Genomic DNA, 25,934 nt, shown 5'->3' on the forward strand with positions numbered 1-25,934 from the left:
GTCGTAAAATTACAAGAATAAAGTCGTAATATTACAAGGATAAAGTCGTAAAATTACAAAAATAAAGTCGTAATATTACGAGAAAAAAGTCATAACTTTACAAGAAAAAAATCGTAAAATTACGAGGATAAAGTCGTAATATTACGAGAATAAAGTCATAACTTTAGGAGAAAAAAGTCTGAATATTACGAGAATAAAGTCGTAACTTTACGAGAAAAAAGTCGGAATATTACGAGATTAAAGTCGTAACTTTACGAGAAAAAAGGCGTAAAATTACGAGAATAAAGTTATAAATATGGAGGAAAAACACTCTTGTCAAAGTGCTATCACACAGTTTTTCATTTTAATGTCATGTCAAGCTATTTGCTTATTGAGGCGTCTTATTAAATAGAGCTTTTTCATAGCAGACAACACAGGTTTTACTAATGACACTAACTATGGCTCTGTTCTCTTCAAGTTGACAGTGTGATAACGTGCCAGCATGCACAATACCGGGACCCTGAAACTGAAGCAGCTAAATGGATTCAGCCATCATTAATAATAATGTCAAAGGTAGGTTCACAAGTAATGCTTTCTGTGGAAAAAGGCCTATATACTTGTGTCCTGTCATCTTACAGACTTCTGTAGAAATTCTAGCACAGTTGTTGCTCCTCTTCGCTGTTATACAAGCACAGAAATATAACAAACAGTAATGAAATGGTGTGCATGAAGCATACTGTATACCGCAGCAGTATGTGATGTGATTGTGGGAGTCTCTAGTGGCCATCAGATCACTTACAACACTCTGGGTACGGGGGAAGTTTTGCTTTGAAAAAAAGTTTTTTAATTATCCGCAAAAAAATGAATTTTTTTTTCCAGAAAAATGTCTGAAAAAAAGTTTTTAAAAAAAAATGTCAGAAAAAGGTTTAAATTTTTTTTCAGAAAACAAGTTTTAAAAAATGTTTGAAAAAATGTCTGAATTAAAAAAATAAATAAAAAAAATCCCAAAAAAGAAATGTCTAAAAAAATTTTTTTTTAGAAATGTCCGAAGAAAAGTAAAAAAAAATTGTTTTAAAAACAAATGTCCAAAAAAAAAGTTTTTAAAGTCCAAAAAACAAATGTCTGAAAAATGTCTGAAGATTTTTTTTTAAAAATTGTCTGGAAAAAAAGGTTTTTAATTGTCCGAAAAAAAGTTAAAAAAAAAAAAAAAGTCAGAAAACAAGTTTCAAAAAATGTTGGAATTAAAAAATTTAATCAAAAATATCAAAAACAAGAAATGTCTGAAAAAAAGTTTTTTAAAAAATGTCCGAAGAAAAGTAAAAAAAATGTCCAGAAAAATAATTTTAAAAAGAAATGTCCAAAAAAAAAGTTTTTAAAGTCCAAAAAAAAAAATGTCTGAAAAATGTCTGAAGATTTTTTTTTTTTTAAAATGTCTTAAAAAAAGTTTTAAAAAAAAATGTCAGAAAAAAAGTTTAAAAAAAAGAAGTCAGAAAACAAGTTTTAAAAAATGTCAGAAAAAATGTCGGAATTAAAAAATGTCTGAAGATTTTTTTTAAAAAATTGTCTGAAAAAAAGTTTTTTAATTTTCCGAAAAAAAGTGAAAAAAAAAATTTCAGAAAAAAAGTTTAAAAAAACAAATTTAAGAAAACAAGTTTTAAAAAATGTCGGAATTAAATTTTTTATTTTTTTTTTAAATGTAAAAAAAAAAGTTTTTAAAGTCCAAAAAAAAAGTTCTGAAAAATGTCTGAAGATTTCTTTTTTAAAAATTGTCTGAAAAAAAGTTTTTTAATTATCCGAAAAAAAGTGAAACAAAATTTCCAGAAAAATGTCAGAAAAAAAGTGAAAAAAAAAAATGTCAGAAAAAAAGTTTTAAAATTTTTTTTTAAAAAGAAATGTCCAAAAAAAACACTCCTTTTTAAAAACATGTCCAAAAAAAAACTTTTTAAAGTCCAAAAAAAAAATGTCTGAAAAATGTCTGAAGATTTTTTTAAAAAAATTGTCTGAAAAAAAGTTTTTTAATTGTCCGAAAAAAAGTTTAAAAAAATTCCAGAAAAATGTCAGAAAAAAACTTTTTAAAAAAAAAACTTTTTAAAGTCCAAAAAAAAAATGTCTGAAAAATGTCTGAAGATTTCTTTTAAAAAAATGTCCAAAAAAAGTTTTTAAAGTCCAAAAAAAAATTCAGAAAAATGTCTGAGGATTTCTTTTAAAAAAATGTCTGAAAAGAAGTTTTTTAATTGTCCAAAAAAAGTAAAAATGTCAGAAAAAAAGTAAAAAGAAATGTCAGAAAAAAATTCGGAATTAAAAAATAAAAAAAAGAAATGTCCAAAAAAAAGTTTTTTTTAAAAACTTGTCCAAAAAAAAAGTTTTTAAAGTCCAAAAAAATAATGTCTGAAAAATGTCTGAATATTTTTTTTTTTTTTAAATTTTCTGAAAAAAAGTTTTTTAATTGTCCGAAAAAAAGTAAAAAACAAATGTCCAGAAAAATGTCTGAAAATAATTTTTTGAAAAAAATTTCAGAAAAAAAGTTTTAAAAAATGTCAGAAAAAATATCAGAATTAAAAAAAAAGTAAAAAAAAAAAAGAAGAAATGTCTGAAAAAACGTCATATTGAATCACTCTATTTCCTCATTCACAACATCTCTTACCAAAAGGCTTTTTGCCGCCACGCCACATCACCAATGTTGCATGACAACGCAAACGTTTGATAACGTTTGATCACAAAAATGGTACTGACCGAATTTGAAGTAGTTTACATGAATTCTGTAGGAGGAGTTTGTTACAGTACACTGCCTGTAAAACGCTAAAAATGGGCGAAAATATGGCACATTCAATTAAAAATGGCTGACTTCCTGTTGGGTTTTGGCAATACCTCCAAGAGGCTTTTTTGTGTAGGTGAAATCTGAATGAGGGGCTCAATCTTTCCAACTTTGTATGGGACGCCAGCGAACCATTTTGCAAAACCCAAGCCAGAGACCCATAAAAGATAAAATGTTCCACCATGTGTGATGAGTGTTTAAAGTTTAGCAGCTTTCTGAGCACCATAAGGCCCTCAAAATGCGATTCATTTTAATAATAACAATAATTCCTTCAGTTTCAATAGGGCCTTCGCTGCCCGACGTTGTCGTAGCTCGGGCCTTAATAAGTTGAATAAATGCCCCAGAAATGCTAAATATCCTCTGAAGAAACCTTTCAGTATTGATGATCGCTGTCTCTTCTTGTGATATGATCCAAAATGTTTTGAGATCGGTTGGCAACCACATTTTTATCTAGAATAAATACATGTAAATAAATAAAAAGATGTTGAAGTTATACATCTCACCATGTGAAGTAAAATATAAAATAAAGTTCAAAGGGTCAATGCAGGTGTATCATTTTGCAGCCTAATGTGTGGGAGTTATATTTTATAATCTTCTCTATTTGCTGTCTTACCTCATTGAACAGCATCACAGGGGCAAGACGAGGGTTTTTCCTCCGAACCATCAGCAATTAAGATTACAGACGACGTCAGGAATGAAGTGAAGTTCAGTTGAAGTTCCCAAGGTGAGTGACTACGATTATAAAATTAAAAAAACAAATAGAAGTGACTCATGTTTTCTTCAGAATCAGTTGATTTATTGGGTGTGGTGTTTATTGTGGTCATTTTTTCCGTGTATGACACTGCATTAAAGTGTTGATACGACACTGTAGAAAGTATATTCAGAAAAATCGTGACATATCAAAGGTCACCTCAGTGATCTCGTGTTGCTTCAACATGTCTGTGTTATTCACTTGAACCGTAAACTTTGACGCGTCCGTCATCCGACTGATGTCCATGCAGGTTTCACTGCTCTTATTTAACATCCTCTCCTCGGCAATTTGACACCGTAATCAGACTGCGAGGCAGATGCACATGCAGCGACTTTTCCTAAACAGCTACATTGATTGTTGCCAAGTTTCAGTGTCATCTATCTGGAAAGTGTCAAGAACAATCAGTCGGTTTTATAAAAGAAAAAAAAAAAACAGCAGAGTCACTGCCTGGGCATTTATTGACAGACACAAGTCTAATAAGGTATTTTCTGGAACGAGCACTTATCCAAATATTAACACTGATCACGATCACAAGAATGACGTTCTTTGTGACCCGCTGGTGTTTCTTCCTCTCTGTGACTCAGCATTTTTCTACTGTAAACCATCCTATCACTTAACATGCAAGTCAGTACTAACAATGATTTTGGTGTCTTAGTGATAATCAAGTTTGAACTTTAACTTTTGAAAGTGATTTTAAGAGGAGAGATTTTAAACTCAAGTCGATTTTGTGACGAATGCTTTCACTTGAGTCACTCTCAGAGACAAAGTAACTGTACTTTGACTTTGAGTGTGGACTGTCAATACTTCCTCTAATTATATTTTCCATAATGTTTTAGACACAATACCGGTGCCAGCAGCAACACCAAAGAATGTCAGGACGTCCAAAAATACAGATTGCGCTGCAAAACTTAAAGTTACCCTTGAACGCACTGAGGTCTGTTACGGACGACAGAGCTGGTCTTACAAACCCTATTTCATTTCCAATGCCTGAGTTAATTTGATATTGTATGTATGTCTGTACATTAGGGCTGCAACTAACAATTATTTTCATCGTCAATTAATGTGTTGATTATTTTCTCAATTGATTGATTAGTTGTTTGGTTTATAAAATGTCAGAAAATGGTGAAAAATGGTGTTGATGAGTGTTTCCCAAAGCCCAAGATGACGTCCTCAAATGATATTAAAAAAGATATTCAGTTTACTGTCACAGAGGAGTAAAGAAACCAGAAAATATTCACATTTTGGAAGCTGCAATCAGAGAATTTAGACTTTTTACTCTTAGAAAATGATTCAAATCGATTATCAAAATAGTTGATAATTAAGTGAATAGCTGACAACTAATCGGCAAAATAAAATAATAAAGGCAAATTGACCAAAAAATAATCCTTAAAAAAAAAAAAATGCTGAAAAAGTCAGTGGTTTTCATCGTACTTTCTTTTTCACATGATCATGAATTACATTCTGATGGTTGTCTAATTTTAGACTTTATTCTAGATGGCCACATCCATGAGGGGTTCCTGAAGCCACGTCAGGATCATGACTATTCCATGAATGTATCTGGTGCATCTCAGGTAGACATAACTATATGTCTCTATATCTTTACATAACAAATAGTTGCTTGTTGCTATATTAATGCTCTGAATATCAAATTTAGCACCTTTAATGGAATCAAGCAAATGCTGATTTACTGCGTTTGTGACTCTAGTAGATGTAATTCTGATGATATCAAATCAAGGTCATTCTTTTATTTATACCACAACCAGCATGGCGGCCTGGTGCGGGTCTGATCCGGTTCCTTCCAACCAGTTTCCTGTTGATGTCAAATGTTAAAGACGTGCAAACAGCTCCCCTGAAGTCCATGCTGGTGTTCCAACGGAAGAGAGCACCAGCATGAAAATGACTGTGCAGGTTTCAGTTCGGTTTGATGTGTTAAGAATAGTTTTAATTTCTGCTTAAGGTAGTTCATCGTAACAAGGTGGGAGTGAGAGAGAGGGTCTTTTTGTCCCCTTTTGTTTGCCTCTTCACTGCACTTATTTGTAGAATAATTTTTCTGTCTGGTTATTGATAAATCTCAAACACTTGTTTACAGATTTTAAGGAAATGTAGTGAAAAGTTGGGCCATGGGATAAAGAAGAAGATTTTGGTGCAAATCCATGAAAAAATACCTGAACTTTTTACTTTTGCAGTACAATTTTGAACAATTTTTGCTATTTTCTTGTTATCTACCGCACTTCAGATCCAGATATGTAGCTTTGACATGTCTTATAGATCCAGAAAATATGTCAAACTGAAGAGAGTCACATTAAGAATTCTGTTTCAGTCTTATTCATTGGAAGGCTAATACTGTACATAAAAGGTCTAATTTCGTCATTAAACATCACTAACTCTCTTTGCAAACAAGCCAAGGAACAGGAAACTAGTTATGAGTTAAACATTTATTTAAACGCTCTCTTCTGTGTACGTTTGTTCTGAGGGATTTCTGTAAAATACTGGATTCCCGGAAAGGGTCCGATTGCACATTTCCTCAACCTCCCAGGTGTGTGCTCTGACTTATCCAGAGTGAGAATGAATAAAGTATCCCGAGGTTCCCTCCAATGAGATTAGGAGCTGATATGGCTGTTTACATTTTAACTAAAGGGATTGTTCCAGCAGGGAGGCAAACCTTGATTAACGATTCGTGGAAAAGAAACGGCACGTCCAAACTAAGGTTCATTTACGAGTCTCTGTCACGTAAACACACACGTATGGTGGCAATGAAGGCTCAACACAAGTCACTGTCGTGCAGTGTGGCCAAGAGGAGGGGATGTCGGAGGGGGTGTGTAGGTGCTCCTTTCCAATGAGGAAGACAAACGGGTCACACTGCCTTCCTGTCCTCATTTCATTTCATACTTACTTCTGCATTTATGTAAAACTCTGAGAAATACACGCAGAGTGATTGTCACAAGCAAACAAGGATACAGCGAGGGGATAGAAAGGTCGGTTTCACTGTGAGAGGCCACCTGGAGGCGGTCTCAGCTTGTCTTATTTCCTTTTTAATCTTTAATAAGCCAGAAAGGTGCCTTTAAGATACAGTATGATATTTATTTTTCCAGAAAATCAGTCCATATGATTTTGATTTCAGAAGGCCACATGAAATACATACATGTAGATGTATTTCTCTCACAAAAACGCAGGTGAATATACCTGAAATGTGTGTTATATTGTTTTATTCGCCCTGAAAAACTGCATATACAGTGAAGCCATGGCTCCCTGTAACCTCTCATAACAGACTGCATAATGTCCATTAGTGGTCACCAGGCCAAACAAAGAGTAATGTTTTTGTCTCAAATTGTTTCATTTCAAGTGTCAGATAAGTGAAGACATATAATGAAATAGTTACCAAAGACATATGCATCATTTTGTGTGTGTTTGTGAAGGTTCTTAGTCATCCAGGTCATGGTATCCGAGTAAGGGTTAAATCAGCAGCAACTAGACTTGGTTAAGATCCATGAAGACGTTTCACTTTCTCATCCAAGAAGCTTCTTCAGTTCTGAAGAACTGAGGAGCTGAATAGGCTTCTTGGATGAGAAGTGAAACGTCTTCATGGATCTAAACCGAGTCCAGCTGCTGCTGATTTAACCTTTACTTGGATCATTTTGTGTATTAAAGGTGCAGTGTGTAGGATTTGGCGGTATCTAGCGGTGAGGCTGCAGATTGCAACCAACAGAAACTTCTCTCGTGTGCCAATTGTGTTGGAGAACTACAGTGCCCGACAAGAAAAACGCGAATGGCCCTATCTAGAGCCAGTGTTTGGTTTGTCCGTTCTGAGCTACAGTAGAAACATGGCGGCCGAACCCACTCCATATGTAGAAGTAAACGGCTCGTTCTGAGCTAATGAAAACACAGCGATTCTTATTTTCAGGTGATTATACACTAAAGAAAACAGTTAGGTTGTCAAAGTTAACGCGATAATAACGCGTTAACATACATTTGTTTTAAAGCCACCGATTTCTTTAACGCATTAATGTAATCGATCTTTCAGAGGTTGTAGCGAACTCAGTTTTAAAGCTAAGATACCGGCATCATATGAAATCATAAGAAAACCTAAAGAATCCATTTGGTACCAACCATGTCATACTAGCTCGTTGTGAAGGAGGCTAAATAATGCTCCAAATTTGCGCTAAATTTTGGCGAGGAAAAACTGTCATGTCCATTTTCACAGGGGTCCCTTAACCTCAAGATATGTGAATAAAACTGGGTTCTTTGGGTACCCAGTTTTGCCATATGCTCGCATCTCTAATCGATGCAGCAGAGGCAGGGATGAGCCTGACTTTTAGTACCTAATATGGGTTAAGTTCCAGAGTCTCTATCTTCATTAGAAACTCTCTGCCTGGTATATGCTCATGTCTTTCAGACTCTACACCCCCAGTTTGTGACGCGGGCTTCCCAATAAAAATGTGTAATATCGAAACTGAGATGACAATAATGACATCATCAGGTTCATGTTTTCACTTTGCATAGCTTCTTTATAGACACTAGGGCTGCAATTAACCATTATTTTCATTATTGATTCATTTGCCACATATTTTCTCCATTAATGATTAATCTTTGGTCTATAAATTTCACGAAATACGGGAAAATGGCCATCCCGTTGTCTTCTGTTCTCTACGTCACAGAGAAGCGTGGAACGCCTGCGCCGTTTCCCAGCAAGACTTTCCCCAATCACTACACCATTGTTATGGTAAAGACACAAGGAACTCACATGTAGATATTCTTGCATGCACTTTTCACACATATGCGTCACCTAAATTAAATTCTCATAAAAACTAAACTGCATTCTCAACGAGGGAAACACACTTTTAAACTCATCCTTAACGTTGTAAATTGAGACAAAACAAAACGAAAACGCAACAAAACTACTTGGTTTAGTAAAAAACATCATGGTTTGGCTTAAAATAAGTACGTTTGTTACGTTATTTAAGTTACGGATGTAAATTAAAATAAGTTAAAGTTGACTTTTGGTTTCACACGGGACACGAACAGTGCTGAAAGTCGTGTGTTGACCAACCGGCAAACCTCTGGAAGCTGCGGAATGAAGCCAACACGGAAGTGCCAAAAACAGTTCCTGCAGTTCCTCAAATGGCCACTTGATGCTCAAAAAAGCGAGTCAATCTCTATAGACCTCCATGTTATAATGCCCAACTTTACAGCAGAAATATGTAAGGGATAATGCACAGCCAGCCGGTCATTATTGTGAAAGATACCCAGACAGGGCGGTGCTGTCTCTCATCGCTCTGAAGGGGATTCTTTCACAACAATGACCCGCTAGCTGTACATTATCCCGCTTATTATACTTACTACTTACTGAAGAAATCAATATTTTGATACAAAAATGGTCCGCCAGAGTCCGACATCTGAGCCCCGCCCCTAGCGTCGGTCTGTTATAGAGAAATTACAGACCGCCTTGATTGACCAATCAGAATCGGGTATTCAACACAGCCGTGTAATAAACAGATTTATTTCCTCAAGTGGCCATTTGAGGAACTGCAGTTTTGGCACTTCCATGTTGGCTTCATTCCGCAGCACCAGAGGTTTGCTGCGTGGTCAACAGACGACTTTCAGCGCTGTTCACCAATCAGAATCGAGTATTCAACACAGCCGTGTAATAAAATCTCTTAAGCTTGTGTTAACCACAGACCTTATCTCAGGGCATTGACTTCGCTAAAATGCGAAACTCATATCCTACAAATGTGTCTACAAACGGAAACCAGAACGATACCAAAATCTTGTCCCGTTGCCTACAGATTCCACTGTTTAGATCAAGTTGTTTGTTTGTAAAAGGACTTTTTCAAACAAGGAATTGCTTCTAAAAATTAGAGTATTTTGCAATAAATTCCATACAAGCAGTTTAACATGATTGAAAACTTGCTCACAAAGCATTCACAGCCAATAAATAAAGGACAAGAACATCAACTCTTCCATTGAGTAAAGTGGACAAACTAGCTGGTCTGGATACAGAGTGGGAGGGGACAGCAAGCATCAGAATGGGCTGAGTTTCACCTGCTCCACAGAGGTGTATCCTTAGCAGAGAGGAGAGAGCAGAGAGGAGGCCACAACACTCAGGCCAGATAAAGATGTGGACCGTTAGTGAGAACAAAATGAAAGTGACCTGAGAGGGAAGGAGGAGGCACAGGAGAGGAATGAAAGATAATCTGAGGTTGACCTGAGCACTTGAGTCAACAGTCTTAGGAACTTTTTTGCCGTTAGTGGTGCAATCTTCCCCAGACATGGCACCCACATGGCGATTTGCACTTTTTCTCTGCATGTTGCTGATGTGCAGAGCCCCGAGTCTGGCCAGTGATGAAACGGGACATGGCACTGACACCGGCACTGCAGGACACGACACAGGCACCAACGACCATGGGACAAACTCCAGCACCGGGCACGAGACGGACTCAGGTCATGACACTGAACATGAAGACAGTGATGATCACGGAGACAGTGGTGGTCACGGAGAAGGTGGTCACGGAGGAGGGCCCATCACCACTCTACCTATTGTGAGCTGGAAGTGGTCCCACGTCAGAGTCCCGTACCTGGTGGCCCTGTGGATCCTGGTCAGCTGGCTCTGCAAAATCAGTGAGTCCTACCTAACTCTCGTCCATGAAGGGCTTATCTGAAGTACTCCTAAAACGGTTATTTTAATAGTAAATATGATTTAGTTTAGCATATTTTTATATAAACTTGTTGTGGTGACTTAATTAGAAGTTACATTAGATTGTGATTAGTCAGTGAGTAGAGGGCAGAATTCACACTAGCAAAGTAAAGAAGGTTGATAGCAGCGGCTGTGGAAGAAGTACTGAGATCCTTTAGTTAAGTAAAAGTCAAAACCACAGTGTACTCCAAGTAAAAGTATCAATACTACAGTGTACTCCAAGTAAAAGTATCAATATCACAGTGTACTCCAAGTAAAAGTATCAATACCACAGTGTACTCCAAGTAAAAGTATCAAAACCACAGTGTACTCCAAGTAAAAGTATCAATACCACAGTGTACTCCAAGTAAAAGTATCAATACCACAGTGTACTCCAAGTAAAAGTATCAAAACCACAGTGTACTCCAAGTAAAAGTATCAATACTACAGTATACTCCAAGTAAAATGATCAAAATCACAGTGTACTCCAAGTAAAAGTATCAAAATCACAGTGTGCTCCAAGTAAAAGTATCAATACTACAGTATACTCCAAGTAAAATGATCAAAATCACAGTGTGCTCCAAGTAAAAGTATCAATACCACAGTGTACTCCAAGTAAAATGATCAAAATCACAGTGTACTCCAAGTAAAATGATCAAAATCACAGGGTACTCCAAGTAAAAGTATCAATACTACAGTGTACTCCAAGTAAAAGTATCAATACCACAGTGTACTCCAAGTAAAAGTATCAATACCACAGTGTACTCCAAGTAAAAGTATCAATACTACAGTGTGCTCCAAGTAAATGTATCAATAGTGTGCTCCAAGTTAAAGTATCAATACTACAGTGTGCTCCAAGTAAATGTATCAATTACACAGAGTACTCCAAGTAAAAGTACAAATATTTACATTAAGACGTGCAATATATAACCACAGCGCAACAAAGTAAATACGGAATGCTTATAAGTAAATAACAAATACTGAGAAATGGGATCTATTAAGTGTGTCAGTAGATAAATCCTGTAAATCCAATATTACCATAAAGCAGATATTTAAGGTCTGTATTGGTAGAAAAATCTTTATATTTTCATTGCATATATTTTCATTTATATTGCATCATATTGCTCAACCCCATTCCAAGGTTTCGGGTCTGTAAAATATGTAATTTATGGTACCGTATGTATGTTACGTGGTTTTCTAAGATGTCTGTGTTTCAAATTCAAACTCTTTGATTGGACAAAATCCACCTCTGAAATACTGAACTGGGGCCTGAAGAGAGCTTGACCTCTGTTAAACATCTCACCAGATGAAGAAGAGAAAAGTACTCGTCTTGTCCTGGAACATCATTTAGCATTTCATGTATACACAACAGACGCAAATGGGTTGCGGCACTGTGGACAATGTAAATGAATGAGCATGTGTGTGTGTTTGTGTTCACCTTCCGCTGACATAAATATGGGACCGTTGTTTTGTCTGAATAGGATGCAGGAAATGACCGATGTTGATAACCAAACACTGAAATCAGACACAACTAACTGTAGTAGACAGGTTGGCAGCCTTGATGTTAATCTGCCTTTGGCTACAAATGTTACAGCCGTGTTTGTTACTGACATTAAATTGCATGAAATATTATTAGTGATGACAAAGAAATATAGTTTTGTTTGGTTTTGGCACATTTTTCTGCAACTACTGCCATTAATCCTTTGAGTTTTTGTGCTTCCAAATTGCAAGTTTGAGAAGTTAGATACTTTAAATGTGGCTCAACATAGTTTGAATTTGTTTAAATCTAAAAACTGATGTGCATGTATGGGTTTTTAACAATTTTCTTGAATTAGAAAGATTGCAAAGGACATAATTTATTCATCCTCACCACTACTTTGAGGATATTTTGAGTTAACACTTGAAATTGTTTAAAGAAAAACATTAGAAAGAGCAAAGGCTGCATAGAAGAAAAAAACATTTACACAGGGATTATTGGACTAAATCTGCTATATCATATATGGATAAAACCTTTATTGATACAGAGATAATAGGACTCATAACTGTTTGATCGTTCTGCAGCGTGAACTTTAAATATGTTTAGAAACTTGACATACACACCCGTTAAGAGTGCGATGTGTTTCAAGAAGAACTGATGTGGCCGTTGGTTTGACAATCTTATCTTTAAAAGAGCTTAAACAAATCAGTTTCATAAAGTAGTCTTGCATAAACTCAAACAATATGTGCACACTATAAATGTTGACTTTATACTTACTCATCATAGCGCGCAGTGCGGACAATGGCAAATCTTATTTCCTCTTCACAGATTCACAGTGCTTGCTTTCTTTCGCCCTCCTCGCTGCAGTCGAGACAATGGACAATAAATGCAGGTTTAATGAATCTGTCACGGGCTGGAAAGCTCCCTTTTCACCTGCCAGTCTAGAAGGTAACCCACAAGTAACTCTTGCAGGACAGTTGAAGTTAGGCATTGACCTCGAATGGTTAAGTTTAGGATAGGTCGTCAGGTTACCTTCTAGACATGACTCTGCAGAGATTTTGTTTCCTGCATTCTGGTGACTTTTAAAGAATGAAAATAACAAAATAATAAATGTACTGCAACAGCATTTTTATGTTAAATAGGCTGTTGCAAGGTGAGGTGCAGGAGAGCAAGGTGAAAAGTCACGAAGAGAAATCATCACACTGGCAGGTAAGTATGCTTGAAAAATAAGGCAGACTTTTATTTTCAGTCTGTAAAAATTCCATCAAACAAAGGAAAAAACACATGGAGGGAAAATCATCCTCTGCATTCAGTTACACTGCTCACCACATGCCTGGTGCTGCTCTTTTTTACCACTCTCTTTTTCAAACTCTACTTTCACACATGGTCATATAACCTAACAGCCCGCCTTTCCAGTTCAAACTGGCTTATCAGGCGAATGCTGCCATCAGCTCAGACTGGAGACACCTGCAGTAAGAACCTGGGAAATCAGAGCACACCTGATTACACTTGGAGCCACTCAGTCCCTGTCAGTCAATTAACCCCTTAACTACCCACATAAGGAAAAACAAAGATAACTGTGATCAACCCCACTTGGCTTTACCAAACAGTTACTGAGGGAGTTGTTGCTTCCTCACATTTCACACCTCCTCCCCCTCTGGCTTACATAAGTCAGGCAAACGTGACAGATAATCAGCAATAAGGTTTTTCTTACCAGGACAGTGCTCTATGGTGAACTGGTATGGCTGGAGGGCTAGGCACCAACGCAGAATCCTTGCATTCTGATGCTGCTTGGATTGCATCCACTTCAAAGGTCTGTGGTCTGTCTGCAATACAAACTCTCTTCCCAAAAGGTAATACTTCAATGAATCAATAGCCCATTTTATAGCCAGTCCCTCCTTTTCCACAGTAGAGTACTTTTTCTCCCGGTCAAACAGTTTCTTACTTAAGAACAGGACAGGTTTCTCTTCACCAGGTTCCCCCTGAGCTAGCACCGCTCCTAGTCCAACACCGGAGGCATCAACCTGCACAAGGAATGCTTTCGTGAAGTCCGGGCTCTGCAACACAGGAGCTTGACAGATCTGCCTTTTCAATGCCTGGAAGGCACGTTCACATTCATCATTCCATATCACTTTCGAGGTTGATTTTTTTGTTAGTTCGGTGAGTGGTGCCGCCAATGTAGAGAAATGGGGAACAAACCTTCTGTACCACCCCACCAGTCCTAAAAAGGATCTCACTTGCTTCTTGGACAGGGGTCTTGGAATCATCTGTATGGCCTTTATCTTCTCTATTTGTGGCCTTATCTGCCCACGGCCGACCAGGTACCCAAGGTATTTCACCTCCTCCTGAGCCCAGGAACACTTGTTTGCATTCAGGGTCAGCCCGGCTTCCTGTATCTTGCTTAGGACGATTTCAAGATGCTGCAAGTGTTCTTCCCAGGATTTACTGTAGATTACCACATCATCAAGATAGGCAGCTGAAAACCTGGAGCAATCATTAAGAACAATGTCCATTAATCTTTGAAAGGTCGCAGGTGCGCCATGAAGGCCAAAGGGTAACACAGTGTACTGGAACAAGCCCATTCCTGGAATCTGGAACGCTGTGTATTCTTTGCAAGATGGGTCAAGAGGCACTTGCCAGTAACCTTTACAAAGGTCTAATGCTGTGATGTAGTTGGCTTTCCCGATTCTCTCTAGCAGCTCATCAATACGGGGCATGGGATATGAATCAAAACAGGAAATACTGTTCAGTTTCCTCATGTCGGAACAGAACCGAGGTTGAGTACAATTTTTCTTGGGAACAAGCACTATGGGGTTTGACCACTCACTTCTGGATGGTTCAATGACTCCCATGTCCAACATCATCTGCACCTCCTTCTTCAGTGGTTCCATCATTCGTTCTGCAATTCTGTAAGGCTTCAGGCGAACAGGTTTAGTGTCCTTCAGAACAATTTTGTGTTTTATCACATCAGTTCGGCCAGGTTTTTCTGAGAACAATGATGGGAAAGATTGTTTAAGCTCACCCAGTTGATGCCACTGATCCACACTCAGGTGCTCTGGAGGGATCTGGGGTTTACACTTCTCTCTGAAGGGCATCATGTCCGCTTCCTCAGCTTCCGCCACATCATCTTCAGATTGGACATCCTGGACCATCAGAACATGCTCTCCACCTGTTTCCAAGGGATTTCTTTCATGGTATTCCTTTAATAGGTTTACATGGAGCAGTTGCTTGTGTTTTTGTTTATCAGGACAGGAAATTTCATATGTTACTGGGCCCACCTTTCTGGTAACAGGATAGGGGCCTTGCCACTTCGCTAGTAACTTACTCGGCCCAGTAGGGAGCAGTACCAACACTTTCTGTCCAGTTTTCAGTTCTCTTTCTCGAGCATGTTTGTCGTACCATACCTTTTGTTTATGTTGAGCCTCCAGCATGTTTTCTTTGACTCTTTCTCTGCAACTTTCCAGTTTGTCTCGCATCTGCAGAATGTAGGAGATGATGTTCGTTGTTGGTGACGTTGCCACACCAGCCACCCAGTTCTCCTTCAGCATGTCCAAAGGGCCTCTCACCTGTCTGCCATACAACAGCTCAAAAGGGGAGAAACCAGTTGAAGCCTGGGGTACCTCTCGATATGCAAACAAAAGGAAAGGCAACCATTTATCCCAGTCTTTGCCAGTATCATCAACAAATTTTCTCAACATTTGTTTCAGGGTACCATTAAATCGCTCGACAAGACCATCGGTTTCAGGGTGGTAAGGAGTGGTTCTTATCCCTTTCACACCAAGTTGAGAATACAGTGACTTCATTAGATGTGACATAAAGTTTGAACCTTGATCTGTTAAGATCTCTTTAGGGATGCCAACTCTAGAGAATAACTCCACTAAACATCGAACTATATGTTTGACCTGAATGGAGCGCAGTGGATAAACATCTGGATATCTGGTTGCATAGTCACATATCACCAGGGCAAATTTGTGTCCTTTGCTACTCTTTGGCAGGGGACCAATGATATCCATGGCTATTCTCTCATAAGGCACACTCATAATAGGTAATGGTTGTAATTGGCCTCGGTCTGAAATTTTGGTGGGGGCCACCACCTGGCAATCATGACATGTCTTGCAATACTCCAGTACCTCTTTGTATAACCCTGGCCAATAGAAGCGCTCAGCAATGCGGTTATAGGTTTTAGCCTGCCCTAAATGGCCAGCCCATGGAATTTATGACCCAAATGCAGTATTACTTGACGATACTCTTTTGGAATAACAAGTCTGGGATTCTCAATGTCTGCCAAATACAAAAGGTTTTCTTTTATGACAAAGGGATCCCCAATTACACCTTTCAGCCCCCCTGTGCCAGCTTTTTGGACCCCATCTATTTCACAAACTTTTGCAAAGAGAGGTTTCAGAGAGGAGTCATTCTCCTGAATCTCTCTGAAATTGTCAGGGATTTGCCATTGTGGTTCAATGGGAGGAGTTAAAGGGAGAGAAGGGTCAGGACATTTAGCTTTATCAAGATTTCTGTTTTTCTCCTGACGACGCTGACGTTTTGTTTTCTTAACCTTATTTCCCCCTTTAAACAAACCATCATCTGCATCAGGTAGGGGTTCTAACCCCTTGGTGACAGAGCGAGTCACTACAGCACAAGAGTATACTCTGGAGTTTTGCTGGACCAAATTGTCTAGCACAGGCAAATCTTCTCCAAGGATTACATCATATGCTAGGTGATCTAGCACACCAACAGTTAACATAAAGGCTTGCCCTTCAACCTCAATGATCACTTCTGCTGTTGGGTAATCTTTCCTACATCCATGAACACATGTGATATTTACATTTCGTTCAAAGTTAGTCAGTGAGTTGTGGAGTAGGCTGGACTTTACCAAAGTTTGCGAACTACCAGTGTCAGCCAGAGCCTTTGCCACATGACTGTTAACTGTGACATCTACTACATGTCTATGTGGAATCATTTCATTCTCATTAACATCATCATGGTCATCATTATCAGGACGAGGTACAGAACACAACTCAACTGTTTTTGATCTTTTTAAAGGACAAAATGAAGCTTTGTGGCCAGGTTGCTGACAGTAAAAACATGTGAAGTTAGGTTTCAAGTTTGAATGTACAGGTTTCTTACCAACCCCAATGTCCTTATTGTCCACAACAGGCAAACCGTAAGGTTTGGTCTCCCCAAACCTTGACTTCCCAACAGTCAACTTTTTCCTTGAAGGGTCCCCGTGAGCAGCTGTGTAGCGTTCTGCCAGGTCCGCTGCTTCCTCTCCTGTCTGGGGATCGTTCTCCTTTACCCAGGTGCGAATGTCTGGTTGGAGCACACGGAGGTATTGCTCCAAAACAATAGACTCACCAATCTGCTCCTTAGTGCGGCTGTTTGGTCGCATCCATCGTTTATAAAGTCCCTTTATCCGGTTGTAGGTTTCACGGACTGTTTCTCCCACTGGCACAATAGTGCTCCGGAAACGCTGTCTGTAAGTCTCCTCTGTCACATTGAACTTCATTAACACTGCTGCTTTAACGGCCTCGTAGGATTCAGCTTGTTCTTCGTCCATTCCAGCATAAGCATCAAGAGCTTTTCCCGTCAATAAGGTGACCACTCTGGCTGCCCACTCCACTGGCTGCCACCCCCATGTTCTGGCCATCCGCTCAAACCGAACAAAGAAGCTCTCTGGATCTTCACCTTCTTTGAAGTCAGGTATTCTTGGTTCACTGACATGGGGCCTGACAGACCGGGTTGGTGGAGAAGCACGCTGTTGCTGCTGAGGCAACAGTTGCTGTAATGAGGAGACAGGCCCACTAGCTTGAAGTGGAATGAATTTCTTTGGTTCTTTAACTGTGGGCAGGTGCATGGAGGTTTCAGCTTGCAGCTTTAAAACACCAGCAGGTATAGCATGAGGATAATGTTGGTCAGGCTGTTCATATTGTTCATCTGACATCCAGTCCTGCGTCGACTTTGCTCCCATCTCACCTCTTAGCTGTTTAATCTGATCAAAAAGTACCGCTTCAGTTTGTCTAGACCGTCGCATAAACTCTCTCATTTCTTCAAAAAAGTCTGTGGCAGAGAGTTCTTCACTAGCAACACGGTCTATAAGTATTTTTGGCCGTACCACTGGTTCTTCTTCTTCATCTCCAGCGGCCATGGCTCCATCAAGTGGTGGCTCAAACTCCACTGTCCTTTCAGCATTCTTTCTCTCCATTTCTGCCAAGGTGGATTTCTTCGGCCGACCTCTTCCACGTACTGCACCTCTCATTTAGTCAGCATTCCAACACCAACTCGACACAGGCGTATTAGATCCCACCACTGCCACCAATTGTTGCAAGGTGAGGTGCAGGAGAGCAAGGTGAAAAGTCACGAAGAGAAATCATCACACTGGCAGGTAAGTATGCTTGAAAAATAAGGCAGACTTTTATTTTCAGTCTGTAAAAATTCCATCAAACAAAGGAAAAAACACATGGAGGGAAAATCATCCTCTGCATTCAGTTACACAGCTCACCACATGCCTGGTGCTGCTCTTTTTTACCACTCTCTTTTTCAAACTCTACTTTCACACATGGTCATATAACCTAACAGCCCGCCTTTCCAGTTCAAACTGGCTTATCAGGCGAATGCTGCCATCAGCTCAGACTGGAGACACCTGCAGTAAGAACCTGGGAAATCAGAGCACACCTGATTACACTTGGAGCCACTCAGTCCCTGTCAGTCAATTAACCCCTTAACTACCCACATAAGGAAAAACAAAGATAACTGTGATCAACCCCACTTGGCTTTACCAAACAGTTACTGAGGGAGTTGTTGCTTCCTCACATAGGCCTACTTTTAAATTTACTTTTAATTCTCAAGAAGGAAATTTAATAATTAAATCTAATAGAATTAGGGCCACATTGAGGGTGGAAAAAATCAGAGATTTCGAGAATAAAGTCATAATATTATGAGAATAAAAGTCGTAATATTATTAAAATAAAGTCATAACTTTACGAGAAAAAAGTCGTAATATTATGAAAATAAAGTTGTTATTTAATGAAAATAAAAGTCGTAATATTACGAGAATAAAGTCATAACTTTACGAGAAAAAAAGTGATTTCCTCCTCCACTAAAGAGTCAGTTTCCTCATCAGGTCCGTGTGGTTCTTTCTTCGGAATAAACTCAGTTTCTTGCTCAATCTTTTCAAGGTCCTGATACTGATGATAATGTGCTGCTGATGTGCCAAAGATGTATTTGGTTATTTGTGAAAGCTAAACTAAAGTATCACTTCACAAGATGCTCCACTTTCCTATTTTTCACACAGGCGGCACGCTGCTCTATTTCCCCTCTAAAATAACACGTAAAATGACTACTTTATAACATTATGACTTTATTCTCATAATATTACGACTTTTTTCGCGTAAAGTTATGACTTTATTCTTGTAATATTATGACTTTATTCTCGAAATCTCAGATTTATTTTTATTCCTCAATGTGGCCCTAATACTCCGTCGTAAAGAATTTGGCCCTCTGGTGTGGATTTGTGTAAATCTCTGGCATAAACTTGGCTAATATTAATCAGTTTTTTTTTGCCCCTGCTTGAGTATTTCTTTCTCTTAGTTCTCTCCATTACTCTCTCCGTCTCTCCCTCACTGAAGGCCCATTCAGACAAAATGTGACAACGGCACCGCTGTGCTCTGAAACAAATTACTTCTAATGGCAAGCACCACGCCACAACGGCTTTTCACTGTGTCGAGCAAAAGCCCAACTCGGGAAACTACATTTGGTGTAGCTCTACTGTCATCTGGGTGGAAACAGGCTTATACACACTGTACAGTGCCAGAAATAGGTTGAGATAAGGAAAAGGAAAAAAAAGTGTGAAAATGGGGAGAAATACGGGAGGATTGTGACCCCGGGAGGAAACCGGGAGAGGGCAATGAAAAACGTGAGTCACACAGGAAAATGGTGAGGGTTGGCAAGTATGCCTGGAAACCTTTTATATTATCAAAATGGAATTATTCCACATTTTAGAAGTTTGGGTTCCTTTTTTTTCGTCAAAATTTTCAGGTCAGGCACATTTTTCACATTTGCTGTCACTCTCAGTGTCTTTCACTCCCAACAGGTCGCCCCCTTATCAGGTTAGTGATGTTGTAATTTAGGTATATTTTATTGTCATACTCACTTGACATTCTTCAAACTGCATAGTGTCCGGTGAATACGTAAAATGTATTTTTATCTACATTTGTAACACTGAAGCGTTTGCTGGGTCACAAATGACACATCTCATTGAGCAATAATTTATTCTTCACAGCAGTCAGACAAACAATAACTCAACAATCCTTAACTGCAGCTACTGTACTGTACCTCCCAGTCTGAAAACAACCTCCATATGACCTGTTCACAGAGCTGTGGCCACTTTAGAATGATTCAAAGGGTTCAAAGTTAAAGGCCAGCCACTGTTCAGCAAGATATATTAGGTCATTAGTTAATAAGGCTCAACAGGGCAGTTCATGCTTCACTGTGCAGGCTGGGTGTCTAAATGTTCTGATTTGAATGTTCTGCCTACATTTACTCAAGTACTGTACTTAAAGGAGCAGTGTGTAGCATTTAGGGGGATCTATTGGCTTAAATGGAATATAATATTAATAAGTAAGTCGTTGTGTTTTCATTAGCTTAGAATGAGCCGTTTATATCTACATATCTATATCTACATACCTCTTCAGGGAGACGGCCACCATGTTTCTAAAGTAGCCCAGAATGGACAAACCAAACTCTGACGCTGGAGAGGGACATTTGCGTTGTTTTCACATTTTTGTGTCGGCCACCGTAGTCCTCCTACACGCTTAGCACACGGGAGAAGTTTCAGATGGTTGCAATCTTCAACCTCACAGCTGGATGCCAAATCCTACACACTGCACCTTTAAGTACAAATTGTAGATACTTTACTTTTTTTTAATGCAACTTTATACTTACTTATACTTAAACTTTATACTCAAATACATCTTATATAGTGTAGTTGTTACTCCACTACAATTGTCTGACACCTTTAGTCACCAAAAAGTACTTACAAAGTAAGTCTAAAGAACGTATGGGATGAATCTGTAGAGTAGTGAGTGGATGTTTGAAAATGTGCTGCATGGATGTTATGCTTTTAAAACAAAGAAAAGGAACCAAATACCAAAGTACAGAGGTACGGTGTGAGAGGAGATCTGACAGCCACAAGCATAGATGATCTTATAGAATATGATGCATTACTGTAGATTAAACTACCTAACAGTAAAAAAACATCTACAGCAGTAAAATGCAACATATACATTAATGCAGCAGTGACATTAATCCAGAAACATCAGATATATAATAGTAAAACTCTGACAGCATTGATGACTTAATTTTACTGCACAATGAGTACTTTAACTTTTCATACAAGTACATTTTCCTGACAATACTTTTTATTTAGCAAGGTTCTGAATGCAGGATTTTACTTTTAGTATTGTAAGATTAGATTTATTTTTGTAAAGACTTATTTTATACAGTATACATATTGTATTCTGCTCTTTAAGTTAGATATGGAACTATATAATAGGGCGCACCTTACGTGCTTGTAAGGTGAGTGATGATTAAGATTGGCGGAGTGATATGAAGTAAGGAGTGATGTGCCACCTTTTGGTTATCGATGTTCAATTGTCCTACGCTTGAGTTGAGACATTAAGGGGGATCCTGTTGCACAGACCAAGCTCCCCCCGTGCTCTTGCTTTACCCACAGCCCTACAGTAGTTTAATTAAGTAACAAGTACGTTTATAGTTAAGGCAGCGAGAAGCCTGCCTTACAGTATTTTCACAGTGTGGTAATAGTACATTTACTTCAGTAAAGGATCTGAATACTTCTACCACTGCTAGAAACCAAGGAGATATCTATCGCATATTAAGCTGCTTTAATCATTCAATAGACAAAACTTAGTTGTGGTCGTCAAATTATGTAACTGGATGAACATATGCTCAATTACATCAAGTCAAATAATACAATATATTTCCATTTGAGCAACCTTGGATGTTTTTGTCTCTAGCAGAGACGTGCAGGTTCACACCTGTGCCGTTTGAGAGCTCACATATCAAATCATCAAACCGGTCCATCTTACCAATGAGGCTATTGTCCCTTGTACTCTTTGACAGGACGGGACACCTGGAAAAAAGAAAAAAACATCCAGTCATAACATGACTGTTATTGGACCTTAAAAAGTCAGTACCATAAAGTTACTGTCAACAAACTTCAGGACAAAACAAAAGAATGATCTTATCAAGTGAATCATAGCTCCATTATCTCATAGCAGGAGTTTATTCCGGGACTGCTAGAGGACAGCTTTCTCATCTTTCTCACGTCAAGAGACTGGGAGTCTTTAACCAGGATTGAGTAACGTCAGCGTCAATCATTAGTAAGCATAAGGCAGTGAGACGAAACCAGTGGAAATGTTCCTAAACAAACACACACATACACACACACACACACAGGTATTCGTCAACATCAAATGACCTCTGCTCCATCACTTACTCCCTCACTCACAGACACACAAACTTGAGTTGATGCGTTCAGAAACCGGAAAAAGCACAAACTGAGTAATGACTGGTGAGTGTTTCAACCGTGACTGAATAACCGGAGACCTTTCTCGAACATCCATTGCTTCCCCGGTATAATCTTCCAACCTAAACACACACACTCACACCCTTCGTCAGAGAGATACTGTACATATAAAAGGCTGAGTCCGGGCTTCTGAATTCCCTGCACCGCTACTGACCACAGACCTTGGGAGGACATAAAGTTGCAGTCTGAGACAGAAAGATGGAGCACTAGAGGGAAGAGAGTAGTGAAAAGATAGTAAGTGATAGTAAATAAGAGTGAGTAAGACGGAGGAAGCTCAAAGCTACAAAAAAAAGGAGGGATAAGAGGTGTGACAAACTGTCCGGCACTCCAGTCTGGCCTTGGTACGGACAGGTCACTTCCTTCACATCTCAGAAAAAAGGATTTTTTTGGGGCTCTCTTTTTTAACTCTGTTTTTAATAGATTTTTTAATTTGATCAAATGCAACGCTGCGGATATGTACACCTCTTGCTGTTGGGGTCAGCATTACTGATCATCTCAGGGGTCACGAGGGTGAACGGGGACGCGGCAGCGCATCGAGAGTCTGAAGAGCTGAAGCCGCCACCTGAGTCCAAATCGAATCAGACCGAACACGGCCATGGCTCCAGCGTCATCACAGGAATACCCGTCGTCACCTTTAAGTGGCACCACGTGGAGACGCCTTATCTTATTGCATTATGGATAGTGGTGGCTGGTTTGGGTAAATTGGGTACGTAACAAATAGGAAATAAAATGTGCTATAAAAGTGTTTTTTTAATCATGTAGACTGGTAAATATGGATTATCAGTCACTGACTGGTTTCTCATCCTATATGAGATGAGAACAGAATAAAGTGCCAGCTTGTTAGAGTTACGTCATGGAGAGTTTGGATGTTGCAGTCTGACAGATTCCTCTGTCAAACAAGATAACGTCAGGCTATTTATAACTCACCTAGTGCCAAAATAATTACAATGTTATCCTGTTCTCACAAAGACTCTGATCTTCCACATGTTCAAACTCTATTTATATAGCACCTTTCAAACAAGTCAAATGCAATTCAAACTGCTGAACAGACGATTGACAAAAATGTAGAGTGTTAAAACTGGATTTAGAGACTAATGCACACCAAAACAACCAATGTAAAAGTTCATGAATAAGAAAGCAATAAAAGATGGGTATTTAAGATAATAAAAGATAAATAATATACAAGGAAATAAGAAATAGCAATAAAAATAAATAAATAAAAATTGTGAAACTACACAAAATAAGCAGATTTCTATTAAAATAATGAAATTTTAATAAAATAAATAAAATAGAATAAAAGATAATAATAATATACAGCAATAAAATGTTGATTAAACGAAATAGAGTAAAATAAACACTATAATGATGATGATAAATAAAATAAATATAAACAATAAAACTATAAAATTATAAAATTATAAAACACTACATAAATTGCAATCTGCAACCTTACCGCTAGATGCTGCAAAATCCTGCACACTGCACCTTTAAGTTTAAAATCAAAAAATATTAATTTAATTATTTTTTTTTAAAAGCCCCTGAAAAAATTGATTTAACTTAAGTGTTTCTTTACGACATTGACTAAAAGCTCAAATTTGTATAAACAAAATATCCTTATTTTATTATTATTTATTATTATGTAACTTTAACACTCAGCTGATCTGCCTCATCGGGACTATAGGTATGGGTGTGTGGGTGTGGTTTGATCAGATTTGACTGACAGTGCTGGCAACTTACGCAAACAACCACATAACTGTTGTCAGATTTTGATTTTAACTCACAAGAGCAAGAACAAAAACACAAATACAGAAATCTGTGATGTGAAATAACCGAAACTGTTCTAACTTTGGCTTTTATTTTATGTTCATCTACTAGGACCCCCATCATTAATAATGAATACGTTTATTCAGGACTTTTAACCATGAGAAAGTATGTTTTCTGAAAGCGAGATTTTTTTTTAATTGCACCAGGACATGCCTCTGATATTGTAACAGAGTGTCGCCTCCTGCAGCAGTGAACAGTAGTTTGTGTTATCAACGCAGCACGCTGTTCCCGAGAACAGAAGAGTTTCTTCTGTCTGTACTGCATTAGAAACTTCACAGGTTACCAAGAGTTTATAATCATTGTTTTATTTGAATTGCACAAAACTCATGTGCTAGAAGAAGAGAAGAAACATATTTACAGGTTACACCGATCGTCTACTTGCTCTCTTCTTCGGGTTCCACTCTCGTGCACAAATATAAACTCAGCATTGGAATATAACAGACCTCCTTATCTTAATCTTTTGAATGGAACATATCAGCACAACCAAAGTGGAGCCCCGTGGACTGTGAAAGAGAAATTAACATTTTAAAATCCTAATGGTTCAGCAGGTTTGATTATTAAATAATCTTAAGTGACACTTTGTCAGGCCATTAAGTCAAGTAACTTCAAGCAAAAGTCTGTCTTTAGTTACGCAGAGAGAGATTTATAAACCTTCTTATGCACCACCGTGCTGGTTAATCATATGCCCGGAACAAAAAACTGTCACTTTATCGGTCGAGTGCGACAGTTGATCATTTGCGAATTTTGCAACTTCACAAAGTTTTAGCTTTATGGTTTAGTTATGGTTTAGTCAGGGGGGCGGCTGTGGCTCAGAGGTAGAGCAGGTCGTCCACCAAGCTCTTCTTTTTCAGCTAAGGCTTTTGTCCAAGGTAAAGGCCTATCTGTCACCCATGCTTTTATCACCTCTCGGTCAGACTACTGTAATTCTTTGTATGTGGGTTTACAACAGTCGTCACTCCACCGGCTGCAGGTAGTACAGACTGCAGCTGCTCGCCCTCTGACTGGAAAACGTGATCACATATCACCAGTTCTGGCCTACCTCCCCTGGCTTCCTGTCCGTTTCCGGATTGATTTTAAGATTCTTATTGCTTGTTTTTAATGTTTTAAATGGGCTGGCACCACCTTACTGTATCTATCAGAACTGTTGCACCTCCATACTCCGGTCAGAGCACTGAGGTCGACCAATCAGATGCTCCTGGATGTCCCCAGAACTAGACTCAAAAGCAGGAGGCGACCGAGCCTTTGCGCTGGCCGCCCCTGATCTCTGGAACAGCTTACCTCTACATATTAAAACTGCTCAGACCATAAACGGGCGGATGTGGCTCAGAGGGTAGAGCAGGTCGTCCACCAATTGGAAGGTTCTTATGTGGGAACCCACCAGAGAAAGCCTCATAATAAACTATATTTGTTTTTCTTCTCTCTTCTTCTCTTCTCTTCCCTTCTCTCAGTCATCGAGGCCAACCACCATGTGACCAGCGTGATTCCAGAGAGCGCCTTGCTCATCTGCTTCGGCTTCATCCTGGGCGGGATCATTTGGGGCGCGGACCAGGTGCAGACCTTCACGCTGACCCCGACGGTGTTCTTCTTCTACCTGTTGCCTCAAATCATCCTGGACGCGGGCTATGCCATGCCAAACAAGCTCTTCTTCAGCAACATGGGCGCCATCCTGATCTACGCCGTCATCGGGACCTGCTGGAACGCCGCCAGCTTGGGGCTGTCGCTGTGGGGGTGTCACCAGGGAGGAGCCATGGGTAAGAGACTTTAGACTTCAGCAGGCTGCCTGCTGCTTACTGTAACATGGGATGTTCAGGTTGA

General features: G+C 38.8%; 1 protein-coding gene across 4 annotated transcripts in view; it reads left to right on the forward strand.

Moving 5' to 3' along the window:
• The first annotated feature begins 511 nt into the window (after nucleotides 1-511).
• The window catches only part of LOC119503744 (sodium/hydrogen exchanger 3-like), a 34,247-nt gene continuing 8,824 nt past the window's right edge, over nucleotides 512-25,934 (forward strand). The window contains exons 1-5 of one of the 4 annotated variants that reach the window (XM_037795701.1): nucleotides 512-552; nucleotides 3,420-3,518; nucleotides 5,040-5,116; nucleotides 9,865-10,160; nucleotides 25,568-25,870. In XM_037795701.1, the coding sequence (XP_037651629.1) occupies nucleotides 5,097-5,116; nucleotides 9,865-10,160; nucleotides 25,568-25,870 (619 nt within the window). In that variant the 5' untranslated portion in view covers nucleotides 512-552; nucleotides 3,420-3,518; nucleotides 5,040-5,096. Of the gene's footprint in view, nucleotides 553-3,419; nucleotides 3,519-5,039; nucleotides 5,117-9,596; nucleotides 10,161-22,386; nucleotides 23,002-25,567; nucleotides 25,871-25,934 lie in introns of those variants that run through there. The other 3 variants (XM_037795703.1, XM_037795700.1, XM_037795702.1) reach the window with 3 other exon arrangements.

This window comes from Sebastes umbrosus, chromosome 15 (assembly GCF_015220745.1).
Source record: "Sebastes umbrosus isolate fSebUmb1 chromosome 15, fSebUmb1.pri, whole genome shotgun sequence".
Taxonomy (NCBI): Eukaryota; Metazoa; Chordata; class Actinopteri; order Perciformes; family Sebastidae; genus Sebastes; species Sebastes umbrosus.